Here is a 14,413-nt window from a genome sequence, read left to right on the forward strand (position 1 = left end):
ATCAGTTAAGCCAAAGGTTATTGAGAGCTTTTTGTATAGTAGGCCAGTAAGCGTGAGCAGCTGTACGTGGCTGGCCAGTTTGTTAAATGGCTCCGTTAGTAATTATACTCAATACTACAAAATGAATTTTGAGTCATTTAAATTAATTTCATTAAGATACACCAAGGAACTGATTATTAGAGAGGATTACTGGCAAAAGGCAAATAGGTATGAATAAAACCGTTCATTTGATTCACATCTGCTATTTGTGTACCAGGCTTCTTTCCCACTCACTTTGATAATGCAGATGATGGATACTGCCCTGGTTAACTTAAGCAGAAAGAGATTTCATATTGGAATTGTTGAAGGTTGGAGAGCAGGCTCTTGGCTCAGTCCCTAGGGACCTATCCCCTAGGATGTCTCCATGGAACACCAGGGCTGGGCTGCCAAGAACACTGACATTTCTGCCACAGACAGAACAGGGAAGAATTCGGGTCCAGGATCATAGCGCCCTGGCTGCGATTTGGGGAGCAGGAAGTTGCTGCTGCATCTGTTTATTCCAGGAACACCCCATCTTAGTTATCCAGGGATCAGGAATAGTGCCAGACTATTACTTGAGAGCCAATCTACCTTTGCTAGATCTGTTCCAGTAAGAAGAGTGACCTATAGATCTCCACCTCTTTCTCCACTCTTTCCTCCCTCTGCCAGTGCTGAATTCAAGTCTCTTCATATTGGAAGACTTTAAATCATATCTGGAATGCCACTGTAGATTTCAGCTATCCTGACTGCAGTCTCTTGAAGGTGCAGACTCTTTTTTTGTTTTTGTTTTTTTGAGGAAGATTATCCCTGAGCTAACATCCTCTGCCAACCCTCCTCTTTTTGCTGAGGAAGATTGGTCCTGAGCTAACGTCTGTGCCCATCTTCCTCTACTTTATAAGTGGATGCCTGTCACAGCATGGCTTTATGAGTGGTGTGTAGGTCTGTGCCTGGGATCCAAACCAGTGAACCCCGGGCCTCTGAAGCAGAGTGCATGAAGTTAACTGTTACGCCACCAGGCCAGCCCCTAGATGCAGACTCTTAAAGCATCTATCCTAGGACTTCTCTTGTACCCAGGATGACTCATACTTGGTTTCTTCCCTTCCCTTTTTCTCCCTGAAATTTCTCTTAAGCTGGTCATTCTCTTGATTCTAATTCTCTCTGCCCATCTCCTTCCTTCTGTCATTCTCTGTTTATGCAAAAGGAAGACAGTGGCTGCCACAGCCGCTCATGGTTTCCTCTGTTCCCCAAATCTGAATTCCTGGGGGAGTGACTGAGCTAGCTCTGGTTAATAGTAGTCTGCAGGATTGGCTGCTTTTGGAATATAGGAAAGAAAGGACCAAAGCTTGACTTAGGATAGTAACATTGGGAGTGGAGACTAGAGAATGGATACGAAAGATATACAGGAAGTCGAATAGACAGCACTTGGTGTCCACGTGAAGTGGGGAGTGAGGGAGGGCCCAGGATGGCTCCTGGGATTCTGCTGTGGACCTTGCAGTGGAGGGCAGGCTTGTGTGGGAGATGCTCTCCGTTTCCCCTTCCCTCTCCACCCTTTATCCTGGTAAAGGGTTGGGTTCCGTTGTTCCTGTCCTAAAGGCTCTTGTGGTGCTCTGCGCTTCCCTTTATTGCAGCACCTGGCCTGTGATACTATAACCACCTGTGTACTTGTTCCATCTTGTACTTGTAAGCTCTTTGAGGATTAGTGCTGGTCAGTGCCAGCCGTAAACAAGCAAGCCAGACTGTGGATGGATTGAATGAATGAGGATCGAGACTATGGAAGCAGATTTTGAAGGAAAGATTCCTTTTTATCCCTGCTAAGTTTTGGATTCAGTTTTGTCTCTGTGGAGCTTAAGAATCATCTCCAAATGTCTATGCCGAGTAGGTACTTAGATTTACTGGATTTGGATTCCGTGGGGAGAGGCCCTTGTTGCATATTTCTGAGGCATTGCTAAGGACATTTGAAACTAGCGTGGATGACATCTCCTATAGTGTCTATGTCGGGTGGAAGGGGAAGACAACCACGGAAGGAGCCTTGCAGTGTAGCACTAGTGAAGGATTTGGCTGAGGAGGAGCACAGAAAGGAGTTCCAGAGATTGGAGTAACCATACCAGAGCGATTGGGGGATGCTGTATGTCCCATCATCTGCAGAAGCCATGCCAGGAGAGGGCTTCTTCATTTTTAAAGGCTGCAGAGGTGTTACGAGGACTAAAAGCAACATATTGGATGTAGCAGTTGGAAAGTCACTGGCAACCTTTTCCAGAACTCTTTCAATGCCTTGGTGGATGGAGATGTTAGGTTGCAGTGGGTTGAAGATTGAATAAGAGATGAAGTGGGCAAAGTGAGTGTAGACTATCCTCTGTTGGTGTTTGTCTCTGAGGGGTTGGAGAGAGAAGGCTGTAGTTGGGGTTGGTCTAGGAGGGGACGTGCTGTACAGAGAGACTTTAAAAATTATATGGGAGAGCTTTGAGAATTTCTGGAGGCAGTGGGGAAGAAGCTAAAAGAAGGGATTTAATTTGAATAGTGTTTCTGTTTTTTAGCCAACGTTTGTGTGCCTGGCAGTGTGCTGAAGTCCTGTATTTAGCAATTTATTGAATCCCCATCACAATGCTGTAGGGGAGGTAGTGTTATTCCATTTTACTGCTGGGGAAACAGAGGCCTAGTTTAATTAACTTTACTGACGTCATGGAGCTGTTAAGTGGCGGAGGCATGTGGGAGGGATTAGAATCCAGTTCTGTCTGGCTCTAAGGTCAGGTGTTGCCTCTTTATCTGGCTGCCTCTTAAGTGAGACAGTCACAATTGGAAAGAAATATACAAGGGGTTTTAGTTCGACTCCCATTGTGATGGTAATTTTGTATAAGATGTCATTCTGTTTGGTTGAGATTACCACTGTGATGTCAATTTGGTTTAATTGCTGGAAACAGTAACTGTCGTCTGTTACAGTAACCTTTTGTTTAGTGCCTCAACCTAAGGATTTGGGCATGGCCTCACTGATCAACCTGGTTGCTGGTTGTGGTTATTGTTAGAGAGAAAGGAAAGTTTATCCTAAGGGAAATGGATAATAGGATTTCGTACAATTAGATGGTTATTGTATTGCACAGGCTATGACCAAATAGAAGTCTGTCTGCCCCCCCTACCCCCATTTTCTAATAATTGCCTATTGAGTGGAATCTGGTGATAAAGGAACTTGGACATTCAGCAATTGAATGTTGTAAGTTGAAAGTAATAAGGCATACAGAAAAAGTCTGCATATTGAATCTAAAAAGTTTGGTCTTCTCATCCATGCCCTTTAAAGAGGATGTTTCTAAGACTTTCTCAGGTTTATAATGGAGCACAGTATAGATATGTTAGAGACAGACATATAAACATATTAAGGACCCTTTGTTCTAGTTGTGCTCTTGCCCTTTTAGTTTTATTTTTCCTCCTTTGTTGCATTATTCTGCTGCTTTTCTATTCAAATATCTGGTGACTAGTTGTTGATACATATAGTTTTTATTCATATCTATCATGCCTTTTTCATTCTGTAACGGTTGGTTGTTCCCACCCCTGCCACACCTCCCTCCCCCATTGGCTTTTGGAGTGTAGACAGTCTCACATTCAGGATTTGGCATGTTGCTTTCTTGTAGTGGTGTTTACTTTGTTCCTCTAGCCTGTGTATTTCCTGACAGCTGGTGGTTAGATTTAATGACTTGGTTTATTTAGATAAAGATTTACTTTTTTAGGTAAGAATGATTAATAGGTGATGATGTGTGTTTTCCATTGTTTCATGTCATGTCTACTTATTCCACTGATAACGAACCAGATTCTGCTGTTATCAAGCTTCCTGTTAAGTTGTTGCCTCATAATCTTAGCATCCATTGATGATGTTTCCCTAAATTCTTTATTAGGGATTGTAAAAAGAAAAATGGTGATCATATAATTCTGTTATTTTTTCTACATTTATTAGTTGGAACTTTTCCACGAAGAACTTTTTGCCATCAGTTCTTTGCTTTCTCTACAATACAGTTTGTTCAGGAAAGGCAATGTAAGGGGTTGATTCCGTCCCTTCATTTATAAATCTTTGGAGTAGTATGTTGATGTATTCCATTGGTGATTGGTACTTTTTTAAAAAAGGAATATTATAGATGTATGGATTTTAAAAATACTGTGTAGTGTATTTATTTCACTATGGACTCACGGTTTCTTTATTTAATTATTGTCCATTACTATCATTATTTATTTTGATGCTCTATTTTCTCCAAATTTAGCCAGTGGAAGCTCCTGGAGGTTGGCTATTATGTCCTTTTGACATGTCCCCTCATTTTTTGAGTATTTCCTTAGTTTCTGGCACAACAAGATGTTCCACGCGGGGGCGGCCTGGTGGCACAGCGGTTAAGTGCACACGTTCCCATTTGGCAGCCTGGGGTTTGCCAGTTTGGATCCCGGGTGTGGACATGGCACTGCTTGGCAAGCCATGCTGTGATAGGCGTCCCACGTATAAAGTAGAGGAAGATGGGCACAGATGTTAGGTCAGGGCCAGCCTTCCTCAGCAAAAAGAGGAGGATTGGCAGCAGTTAGCTCAGGGCTAATCTTCCTCAAAAAAAAAAAGAAATAAAATAAATAAAATAAAAAAAAGATGTTCCACATCTACCTTGTACTTTTTCTTCCCCTGACCTGGAATCAGTCTTTTGTCTGAGAAGTGCTGGTTCCTTTTCATGGAGAATGGTATTTAGAAACCAAGATTTGAGAGCTCATTGCTACTGAGGTGTTACTGCTTCCAAGGCCTCTCAGTGGGCAGACCTAAGGAAGTATCTATACATATACACGTGCATGTACATGTGCACATCTGCACCTATACACACACACATATACATGCACATAAATACTGTGAGTTTACACCAATATCTTCAAATTCTAGTCTATACCACAGGTTAAGTCTAGTTTCCTCTCTCTCCATGTTTGTAAACTCCTTTCTCTGACAGTGAGAAACTTGGCTCCCATTATCAGCCAGCGTGCATACAGTCTCTGCTGCTGCTTCTGTGCTTTCGTGGATGTCCTCCACACCCCAGTCAGGCTCTAACACCTTGCATGGGGCCACCATGGCTATCTTTCCCTCAAACTTCCTGTGTTCTTGTGACAGGACTCTCATTAGTTGTTTTGTTTTTTTTTTTTAACTTTTTATTTGGAAATAAATTCAGACTTCCAGAGAATTTACTAAAAAGAGAACAAAGATGTTCCACATCCCCTTCACCCAGAGTTGCCAAATGTTACAGTTGTTCCGTGCTTACGTTTTCTCACTTACTCTCTGTTGTTCTGCACATACTGTGTTGTGTGCACATACTGTTTTCTGAACCGTGTGAAAGGGACCTGTAGATGTAATGCCCCTTTACCTGTAAATGCATCATCATGTATTTCCTAAAAACAAGGTCATTCTCTAACCACAGTACAGTTGTCAAGATCAGGAAATTAAGATTGACACAGTACTGTTGTCTAATCTACAGACCTTATTCAAATTTCACCATTTGTTCCCCTGATAGTCTTTGTAGCAAAAGAAAAGAAAAAAATTCTTTGTTTTTTTGGTTGAGGATCTGAGGATCACATATTACATTAGTCTTCTTTTAATCTGGAGCTGTTTTTCTTTCTTTGTCTTTCATTGCCTTGACATTTTTGAACAGTACGAACCACTTATTTTTGAGACTGTCACTTAATTTGGCCTTTTCTGATGTTTCCTCATGATTAGATTTAGGTTATACATTTTTGGCAGGAATACCCACGGAAGTGATACTGTGTCCTTCTCAGTATATCATGCTAGGAGGCACATAGCTACTTTTCCCAGTACTGATGTTAGTTTAGACGTGAAGTTTGCCCTCATTTGTCTTTGATAGCTTGCTTGCTTTCTGGGACAACATATTCCGGTCACATCTTGTATGCTTCTTGTCCCAGACCTGGAACCAGCCTTTTCTTCAAAGATCCCTGTTTTTAATTTTAATTTTTTATTTTTTATTGTGATCTGGTGTTTAGAGACCACAATTTATGTGCCATGGGCAGTCTTTGTTACTGTATCGTCATTGTTTCTGTGCCTTTTTCAGTAGGCAGTACTAGGTGATACACATTTTAGGAGAAAAAAATTATGAGTTTCATATTGATATTTCAAATTCTAATGAAAAATTGTTTTTATGTAATCACAGGATTTTATATTGGTATCTCTTTATACTTATAATGAAAATCTTGACTCATAATGACATTGACATTATTACCTACTTGATGTATCTTATAGTATCCCTGTAATAGTTAAAAAAAACCCCAAGCCCAATACCAATATTACTACAATCTGACAACTAAATGCAGTTTTATATAGTTTTAAAAATAGTTTATATCCTAAAATATATCCCATTAGGATTTACAGCCTAAATACTGTGATTCAAAGTTACTTAATTCTTTCCCTTGTTTGCTTATGCCACTGACTTACTATACAGTTAGATTAATTTGTTTTTCAGTTTTTAGGGATTTTTTTCTTTTTAATTTTGTTTTTAATTTATATAACTCATTTACATGATTGCAGAATTATAACTTATGTAGAACGAAAGTTTTGCTTCTTTCCATGTCTCTTATTTTCCCTATAGGTAATTGTTTTTATTAGTTTTGGTCTTGCTTCCTATACAAAAAGTAGAATATTATAAACTCTGCTGTACACTCTACACTTAGCTTTTTAAATTTAATGATAGAATTTGGAACTCACTCCAGAGCTGTGCTTAGAGATCATCTCATTCCTTTTAGTTTGCCTGTCCTCTCTTGTTGCAAGTACCACACTGATTCAACTAGGTCCCTGTTGATGGACGCTTATGGAAGTGTAAGAAATAGAGAAAGGAAAAACCAGGAAATGACAGATGTAATTAAAATTAGAATCAGTGTGCTTGCAAAATTGATGCAAGTCTGAAAGGGACCCACTCATAAATTAGGTGTTTGTAAGATTCAGTGCTGGCAGGAAGGTTGCGGGTTTGCAACTAGAATCAATTACCCTGTGAGCCTTTCACGTAAGGAAAACTGCTTCTCCTGCCCCACTGAAGTCCAGGCCTGGATAGTGTATGACCCAGGAAAGGAATGTCATGCTGTGTGGAGCCAAGAATGAATCCTTAGGGTAATTTTGCTGGTTCCAACACCCTCTTCTCTGTACTTATTCTGAGGAGATGACTGCCTGAGTGCTCCAGTATCTGTTAATTTTACCAGATCTTTGGTTAACGAGAGAAGGGGAAGTCTTGTCAGTTTGCCCCGAAAGATAACTTCTGCCTGCCTCTATCCACTAAGGGTATAAGGGGTATGGTCAGGATTGTGAGCTGGCCAGTATAGATTGATGGAGAGATTTTACACATTCACTTGGGTCACTCCTCCTCAGGAACCTTCTTCCAGCCAAGAATCTCTCAAGTATAGTAAAAGAAACTTTTGCACAGATCCTTTTGTTGCCTGGTTCTTCTCTCCCAGAACCATCTCCCTGAGTCCACTTTTCCATTCCTACCCCTGGTCTCTGTAGGCTGGTGGAACACGATGGAGTGGTGATCTGCGTGGGACCAGAAGGATAAGGAAAAGCTGCCTGGACTTCTGGGAGAGGAATGAGGCCTGGCTCAGGCAAAAAATGATCAAGAGGCTAAGGGCTTTGCTTTGCTGTCTTGCTTTTTAACTTAGGGCCCCAGGCCTGTGGGGTCCTGGGATGAGAGAAAAAGGCAGTCTTTAAAGCTAGTTGTTCCTTTTGTGGTTCAATACCTGGATAGGTGTGCTAATGACTAATGTAGAGTTTTCAAGGTGGCTGGCCACTTCCCTTTTCCACCCACGTCTAGAACTAGTTGAGAAAGATGGAGGAGATGGCTGGAAGGTCAGGGTATTCGGAGCTTTGCTGTTGGTAAGGCTGGGGTTGAAGAATGTGGCGCTCTGCTTCTTCCCCCCAAGGCTGGCCCTTGATGCCTGTACTCGTTTGCTAGGGCGGCTGCAACAAATTGCCATGAACAGGGATGGCTTAAAATAAGAACAGTTTCTCTCTCACAGTTCTGGAGGCCAGAAGGCCAAAATCAGAGTGTCAGCAGGCTGTGCTTTCTCTAAAGCGTCTGGGGAAGAACCTGTTCTGTGCCTTTCTCTTAGCTTCTTGGGAGTGCTGGCATTCCTTGGTCTGCAGCTGCTTGACTCTAGCCTGCCTTCATCTTCACGTGGTGTTCTTTCTTCTGTGGCTGTCTCTTCTCTTCTTACCAGGACACCAGTAATATTGGACTAGGGGCCACCCTAATCGACTGTGACCTCATCTTAACTTGATTACGTATGCAAAGACCCCTTTCCAAATAAGGCCACATTCACAGGTATTGGGGGTTAGGTTTCAACATGTCTTTTTGGGGGACACATTTCAATGCATAACAATGCCTGACTGAGGCAGTCTGCAAAGCATTAGCTTACCGGGCTCACTGTGAGACCAAACCTGGGAGGCTGCAGTGTTGGAGCTGAAAGGCCAGACTTGGGGCTGCCTCCATGGGACCTAGGCCTGCCTCTGTGAACTTAGCACGTGGGACTGAAGTGGAGCAGGGTAGTAGCACCTGCTTGGTCTGAACGTTGGCTGCTCAGTTTCTTTTAAATCTCACTGCAGGAGAGGAGGAGTGAGTGAGGACTGGAGAGGGTGGCCTCCAGGATTTGGGTGAGTCCTCACGAGAAACCACGGGGGAGGCTGGGATACAGCAGTCTCCCTTATCTGTGGTTCCACTTTCCACGGTTTCAGTTAGCTGCGATCCGCAAATATTAAATAGAAAATCCCAGAAATAAACAATTCACAGGTTGTCAGCTGTGCGCCATCTCGCATGACTCATCCCTTTGTTCAGCGTATCCACACTGTACATGCCCTGCCCGTTAGTCACTTAGTAGCTGTCTAGGTTATCAGACCCACTGTCGCGGTATTGCAGTCCTTGTGTTCAAGTGACCCTGATTTTACTTAATAATGGTCCCAAAGTGCAAGAGTAGTGATGCTGGCAATTCGGATATGCCAAAGAGAAGCCGTCAAGTGCTTCCTTTAACTGAAAAGGTGAAGAGTTCTCAACTTAAGAACGAGAGAAAAAAAATTGTGTGCTGAAGTTGCTAAGAGCTATGGTAACTTTTATTACACTATATTGTTACAACTGTTCTATTATTAGTTATTGTTGTTAATCTCTTACTGTGCCTACTTTATAAATTAAACTTTATCGTAGGTATGTATGTGTAGGAAAAAACATAGTATTTATAACGTTTGGTACTACCTGTGGTTTCAGGCATCCACTGGGGGGTCTTGGAACATATTCCCCAAGGATGAGGGTGGACGACTGTAGTGTTCTCTTCTGACATTAGCACAGCTGGTAATTGTGCCTTGGTTCATTTTCTTTCTAGCCTAATGCAGTATCTGCTTAACTGGTGAGTCCGTATCTCCCTGGGGGCTGTGCCTTACTGTAGACCCTGAAGTGTTCTCTTCAGAGGCAGCTAGCAGTACAGACCAGTTCAGTGGCTGGCATTGTGTGAGAAACTAATACTCGCATGATGAGAGCCATCGGTTTTTACTCTTCTCACAGAAATTGTTTAAATTCTGAAATCAGAATTTAAGGTCAGAAATACAGGTGTACACCAGGAAAGCAGTATAGGATATAGATTTACATTTAGCAGGAAGGCAGCAGCCTCAGTTTCCTTTTTATTAGCAAATAAAGATATATGATTAGAATAGGGAGAGTAGATGTTTTTCCTTCATGGTAAGGAAAAATTTTTGACATAAGAAGCTTGAGAGAGTTATGTAAGTATGAATTAGTGCTAGACTTTTTTTTGCTTAATGAAAAAGATCTTTAGTTCATTAAGAAAAAAATTCTTAGGGTACTTACTATAAATATGGTTATTTGGTTTAGGTGGTCTCAAAAGCATTGAAGGCCAGCTCTTTAGAAGCAGAATAAGAAAGTTATCACAGATGTTGTTGTCACTCACTTTGGGGACTCAGTCTCTAAAGAGATTTAGCATTAAAAAGAATGATTATTGCATCACCATCAGCTGAAAATCAGAGAGGTGTTTCTTGCAAAATATAACGGTCTTTCTCCGACTAGGAAACGTTATTGCAAGAGCATTTAAACCTACTTTTCTGCTTGGCCCAGAGAAATAAAGGTAAAAGAGAAAGATGGGGGGCTGGGAATTTGATTCTAGGAGCATGATTGATTAACTTTAGTAATGATAAATGTGGATTAGGAAAAACTCAAAAAACAAAATTTATAAACTACCTTTTAAAGGTAAACAACGTAAGTAGGCAACCCCAAAATGAAATGAAAATGGTTATAGATGTCCAAAAATGATCAATATCACTAGTAATCAAAGAAATGAAACTTAACACCAGACTTTTTTGGCTGTCATATTGGTAAAGATTTGGGGTGGTGGGATTAACATTAAGTTTTTAGATGCTTTAACATATTTTAAATTTTATGGTGATCATATATTAACTTTCTAGATTGAAAAGGTCTAAAACAAGCTGGGTCTGTAGGACACGTACCTGATTTGTAGGTAGAACTAGTTTTGTGTAATCAAGAGATTAGTGATGCTAGGAAGAGGCAAAGTATGTTTCACAGACCAGTTAGCAAACTAGGTCAAGGGCTGGGGTTTAATTCTGATTGCTGCTATTTTGCTGCATATCTGAACAGTTTCATTGCGTCAGTTTCTTGTCAGAGCCATTGTTCTGTTGCTTAGACCAAAGATCTTGATGCCTCTTTCTCTCACATGTATCAGGAAATTTTGTTCAGAAAATATCTGCATTCTGAGCACTTCTCACTGACCACCACTGGTCCAAGTCACCATTTTATCTCACCTGGGTTGGTGTAAATTGCCTCCGTGCTTCCACTCTTGTCTTTTTTTGACACAGCAGCCAGAATGATAAGCCAGCTCACTTCTCTGCTTAACATCTCGTCTTAAAATCCTCCAGAAGAGTTACCTTAGAAAACGGCATCGTCTCCTTGAATGGAAATACATGTTAGAATATCAAGCACGGGAATGTACAAGAAGGGGCAGAAGCCTAGATTACTACTTCCTGTCTCATTCAGAGTAAACGCCAAGCTCTTCTCCCCATCTCCTCTCTCACCCTTCCCTCCCTTGCTTACCGAGCTCCAGCCACAGTCACTTTCTTGCTATTCCTTGAAGAGCCCAAGAGGCTCCTTACTCTTCTTCCAGATATCTGCATGATGCATTCCCTCCTTCAGGCCTCTGAAACGCCTTCTCTGTATAAAATAGCTCCCCGTCCTCTTTGCCCTCTCTCCCCTCCCCTGGTTTCTTCTTCAGAGCACTTATCACTTATTTATTGTCTGTTTCGCTCTACCGCCGGGAGGGCTTGGTTTCACTCCTTCGTGAATGCCTGCCCAGCAGTTTGCATTCAGTAACTATTTGTTGAATGACTGGCTGGATTTCCAGTTTCTTCTTTAGTGGCTTCTTCCTCTGCCTAGAGAAATACGCAGGCCACTCTTGTTCTTTGGGGGAGAAGTGAGACTGCCTTCCGTGTACCAAATGTTTCTACAGAGCTAATCTGGGGCCTTCTTCCCCTTCCTCACTGCTCTGATTTTTTGTATTCTATTATTCTTTACCAATCAAGCAAATGAATCTGTTTTCTAAGTAACTTTTCTATTTTTGGGACCAGTATTTGCTTTATTTCTGCATTTGGTATCATTTTATGTAAATACTTTAATAGCATTTTGACATTTATTCCTTCATTCAGTTAGCAAATAGTTATTGCGGCAGATATTACCAGCCAGGCTGGATCCCAGACTGACTGCGGCCTTGAAGAGACGGAGAGGCTGCCTTTCCCTTGAGGCGCTTATAGTTCAGAATGTGGTTGGAGGTGCCAACTATTGGGACAGGCAACTGCTGTAAGAGGAATGCAGTCAGGGAGGTCGAAACACACAGGATGATTCACCTAGGCCTGCTCCAGAGGGTTGGGAATCTCGACAATGGGCGGGAGTTTGCCAGGTGAGGAAACAGGTAACAGCTTCAATGGGAGGGAATGATCTGGACAAAGGCATAGAGAATTGTATTTGTTTAGAGACGCACAAATCCATGTGTGTTGTTGGAGCATTAAGTGTAATGCAGGCTGTGGTGGTAGACAGAGCCACAATAGCTATCCAGGGGCCTGATCTGGATGCTTCTAGAGGATTATGTGTATGCTGTATAGAGGTGAGACTTTCATCCTGCAACCCACGGATTTGGGCCTGTGCATCTGAAGGGAGCTGGGTGGCAAGGTGATCTTTGGGAGGTTTTTTCTTTTGTATGCCCCCTCCCTGAGGCGGGGGGAATATCGAATATTTTCTGCTGTGCATTAATATATTTCCATGCAGATTATTTTCTCCTTTAGATTGTTAAATTCCTAAAGGGTGGCAGGGTTTGGTTTTGATGTACCTCTTTTCTTTACATGTACGCATGTACTTTGTGATATAGACGCTTATTTAAACCTTAAAAGAACGATGATCACATCTTTATCTGTAGCTCTGATGTGTTTTAACCTCTTTTTTAAAAACTTTTTTCCTTTTTCTCCCCAAAGCCCCCCAGTACATAGTTGTATATTCTCGTTGTGAGTGCCTCTGGTTGTGCCATGTGGGATACCGCCTCAGCATGGCCTGATGAGCGGTGCCATGTCCACACCCAGGATCCAAACTGGCGAAACCCTGGGCCGCTGAAGCGGAGTGCACGAACTTAACCACTCGGCCATGGGGCCGGCCCCTGTTTTAACCTCTTATTATCCCATTGCATGTTCCCCCTTTTATCTACCCTACCCCTCACTTCAGCAAACTCCTACACCTTCTAATAAGTCTTAACTCTGCCCCTTTCTGGGAAAGTCATTTCCGAGTAACTCAGGGGGAGTCAAGTTTTGTATTGAAGTTTGTTTGGCTTCTGGAGCGTGAGCTTGGATGGTGAGGATAAACCTTACCCATTTCTGTGTCTCTAGTACTTTAGCCTGGTGCCTGGTGGTTTTGCTGAATGGATGATTTGAAATGATTATAGGAAAGCATGTGATGACAAGTGGAAGCACACCTGAGTAAACTGTGCTGGGGAAGTGGAACATTGTTCTCTATTCCGCCTAGACTAGGCCTTCATACAGGTGTGTATGAGACAGTCTGTTTCAGAACTGGTACATAGGAACCCCACTTTTGGTAAACTTGCCGAGTTAGAAAATTCATTCTTACTAGAAAGGATTTTGAGGAGGTGGCAATATAATTAAGTCCGTGATTCAATGCCAGGAGTAGGAGACAGTTTTTTTCAGCAGTCCAGGGAGAGATGAGGGAGTCTCGCTGATAGTGTGGTAGAAGGAATGGTAACTAAGTAAAAGAGTTCCAGCTGGGGAGCTTACGTGCTATTCGGGAGAAATGACCACCACCCTTAGCCATATAATAATCCCTTGCTGATGACCGCATCACCTTCTCTGCAGAGACTGTCCCAGCCATCATGGAGGAGGCGGAGGTGGAGAGTCCTCTCAACCCCAGCTGTAAGATCATGACCTTCAGACCCTCCATGGAGGAGTTCCGGGAGTTCAACAAATACCTCGCGTATATGGAGTCTAAAGGAGCCCATCGAGCGGGTCTTGCAAAGGTGATTATCCTCAGATCCTTTAAACCAAAAATGATTACTTGGCCTTTCACTCAAGCTCTTAGTTTTCAGGATGTGGGAAATTGTTTCTTCCAAAGGAAGATATTTGCAAAATCTTTGCTCTTGTTAATCCATGTGGAGCGTTTGATTTCTTCAAAGAATAATTATCTTATTTTTCTTTTAACTATTTATACTAGGTTATGTTTTAGGGCTTCTTTTTAAAACCGTGAGTGGTTCCTGGAAACCAGAGAGATCCATGGACGGGTTTCAGAGGTGTGAGAGTATTCATAGCTTTCATCACTTTCTCATAGAGGACAGTTATTAACCTGAAGCTTAACTACTCCTCCTCTCCCCGCTTCCTCCCATCTCTCCTTCCCTCCCTCCCTCCTTCTCTTCTTTCTTTTTTTTTTTTAATATAACAGGTTTTTTGAGACATAATTCACACACCATACGATTCACTCATTTAAGTAGGCAATTCAGTGGTTTTTTTCTATATTCACAGAGTTGTGCAACCGTCTCCGATATCTAATTCCAGAACATTTTTATCACCGCAAAAAGAATCTGTACCCATTAATAGTCATTCTCTATTCTGTTCTCTCCCGTCAGCCGTAGGCAACTAGGAATCCATTTTCTTTCTCTATAGATTTGCCTGTTCTGTTTTCTTTTCAGTTACTTGTTCACCAAGTGTGGAGAGTGCATGCTACATGCGAGGCACTATACCACATGTGGGGGAAGGTGAGGGGACAGAGCAGACAACGTTCCTGCCCACATAGAGCTTATATTCCAGTGGTAGCATCTTAGGGTGTTGAGATAAGGACTTTTAAGCAGA

General features: G+C 42.1%; 1 protein-coding gene across 3 annotated transcripts in view; it reads left to right on the plus strand.

Moving 5' to 3' along the window:
• KDM4C (lysine demethylase 4C) overlaps positions 1 to 14,413 on the plus strand; it is a 390,924-nt gene that overhangs the window by 21,808 nt on the left and 354,703 nt on the right. For all 3 annotated transcript variants that reach the window (XM_070590143.1, XM_070590145.1, XM_070590144.1), the window contains exon 2: positions 13,427 to 13,587. In XM_070590143.1, coding sequence (XP_070446244.1) covers positions 13,444 to 13,587 — 144 coding nt within the window. In that variant the 5' untranslated portion in view covers positions 13,427 to 13,443. The remainder of the gene's footprint in view (positions 1 to 13,426; positions 13,588 to 14,413) is intronic.

Source organism: Equus przewalskii, chromosome 22, assembly GCF_037783145.1.
Source record: "Equus przewalskii isolate Varuska chromosome 22, EquPr2, whole genome shotgun sequence".
Lineage (NCBI taxonomy): Eukaryota > Metazoa > Chordata > Mammalia > Perissodactyla > Equidae > Equus > Equus przewalskii.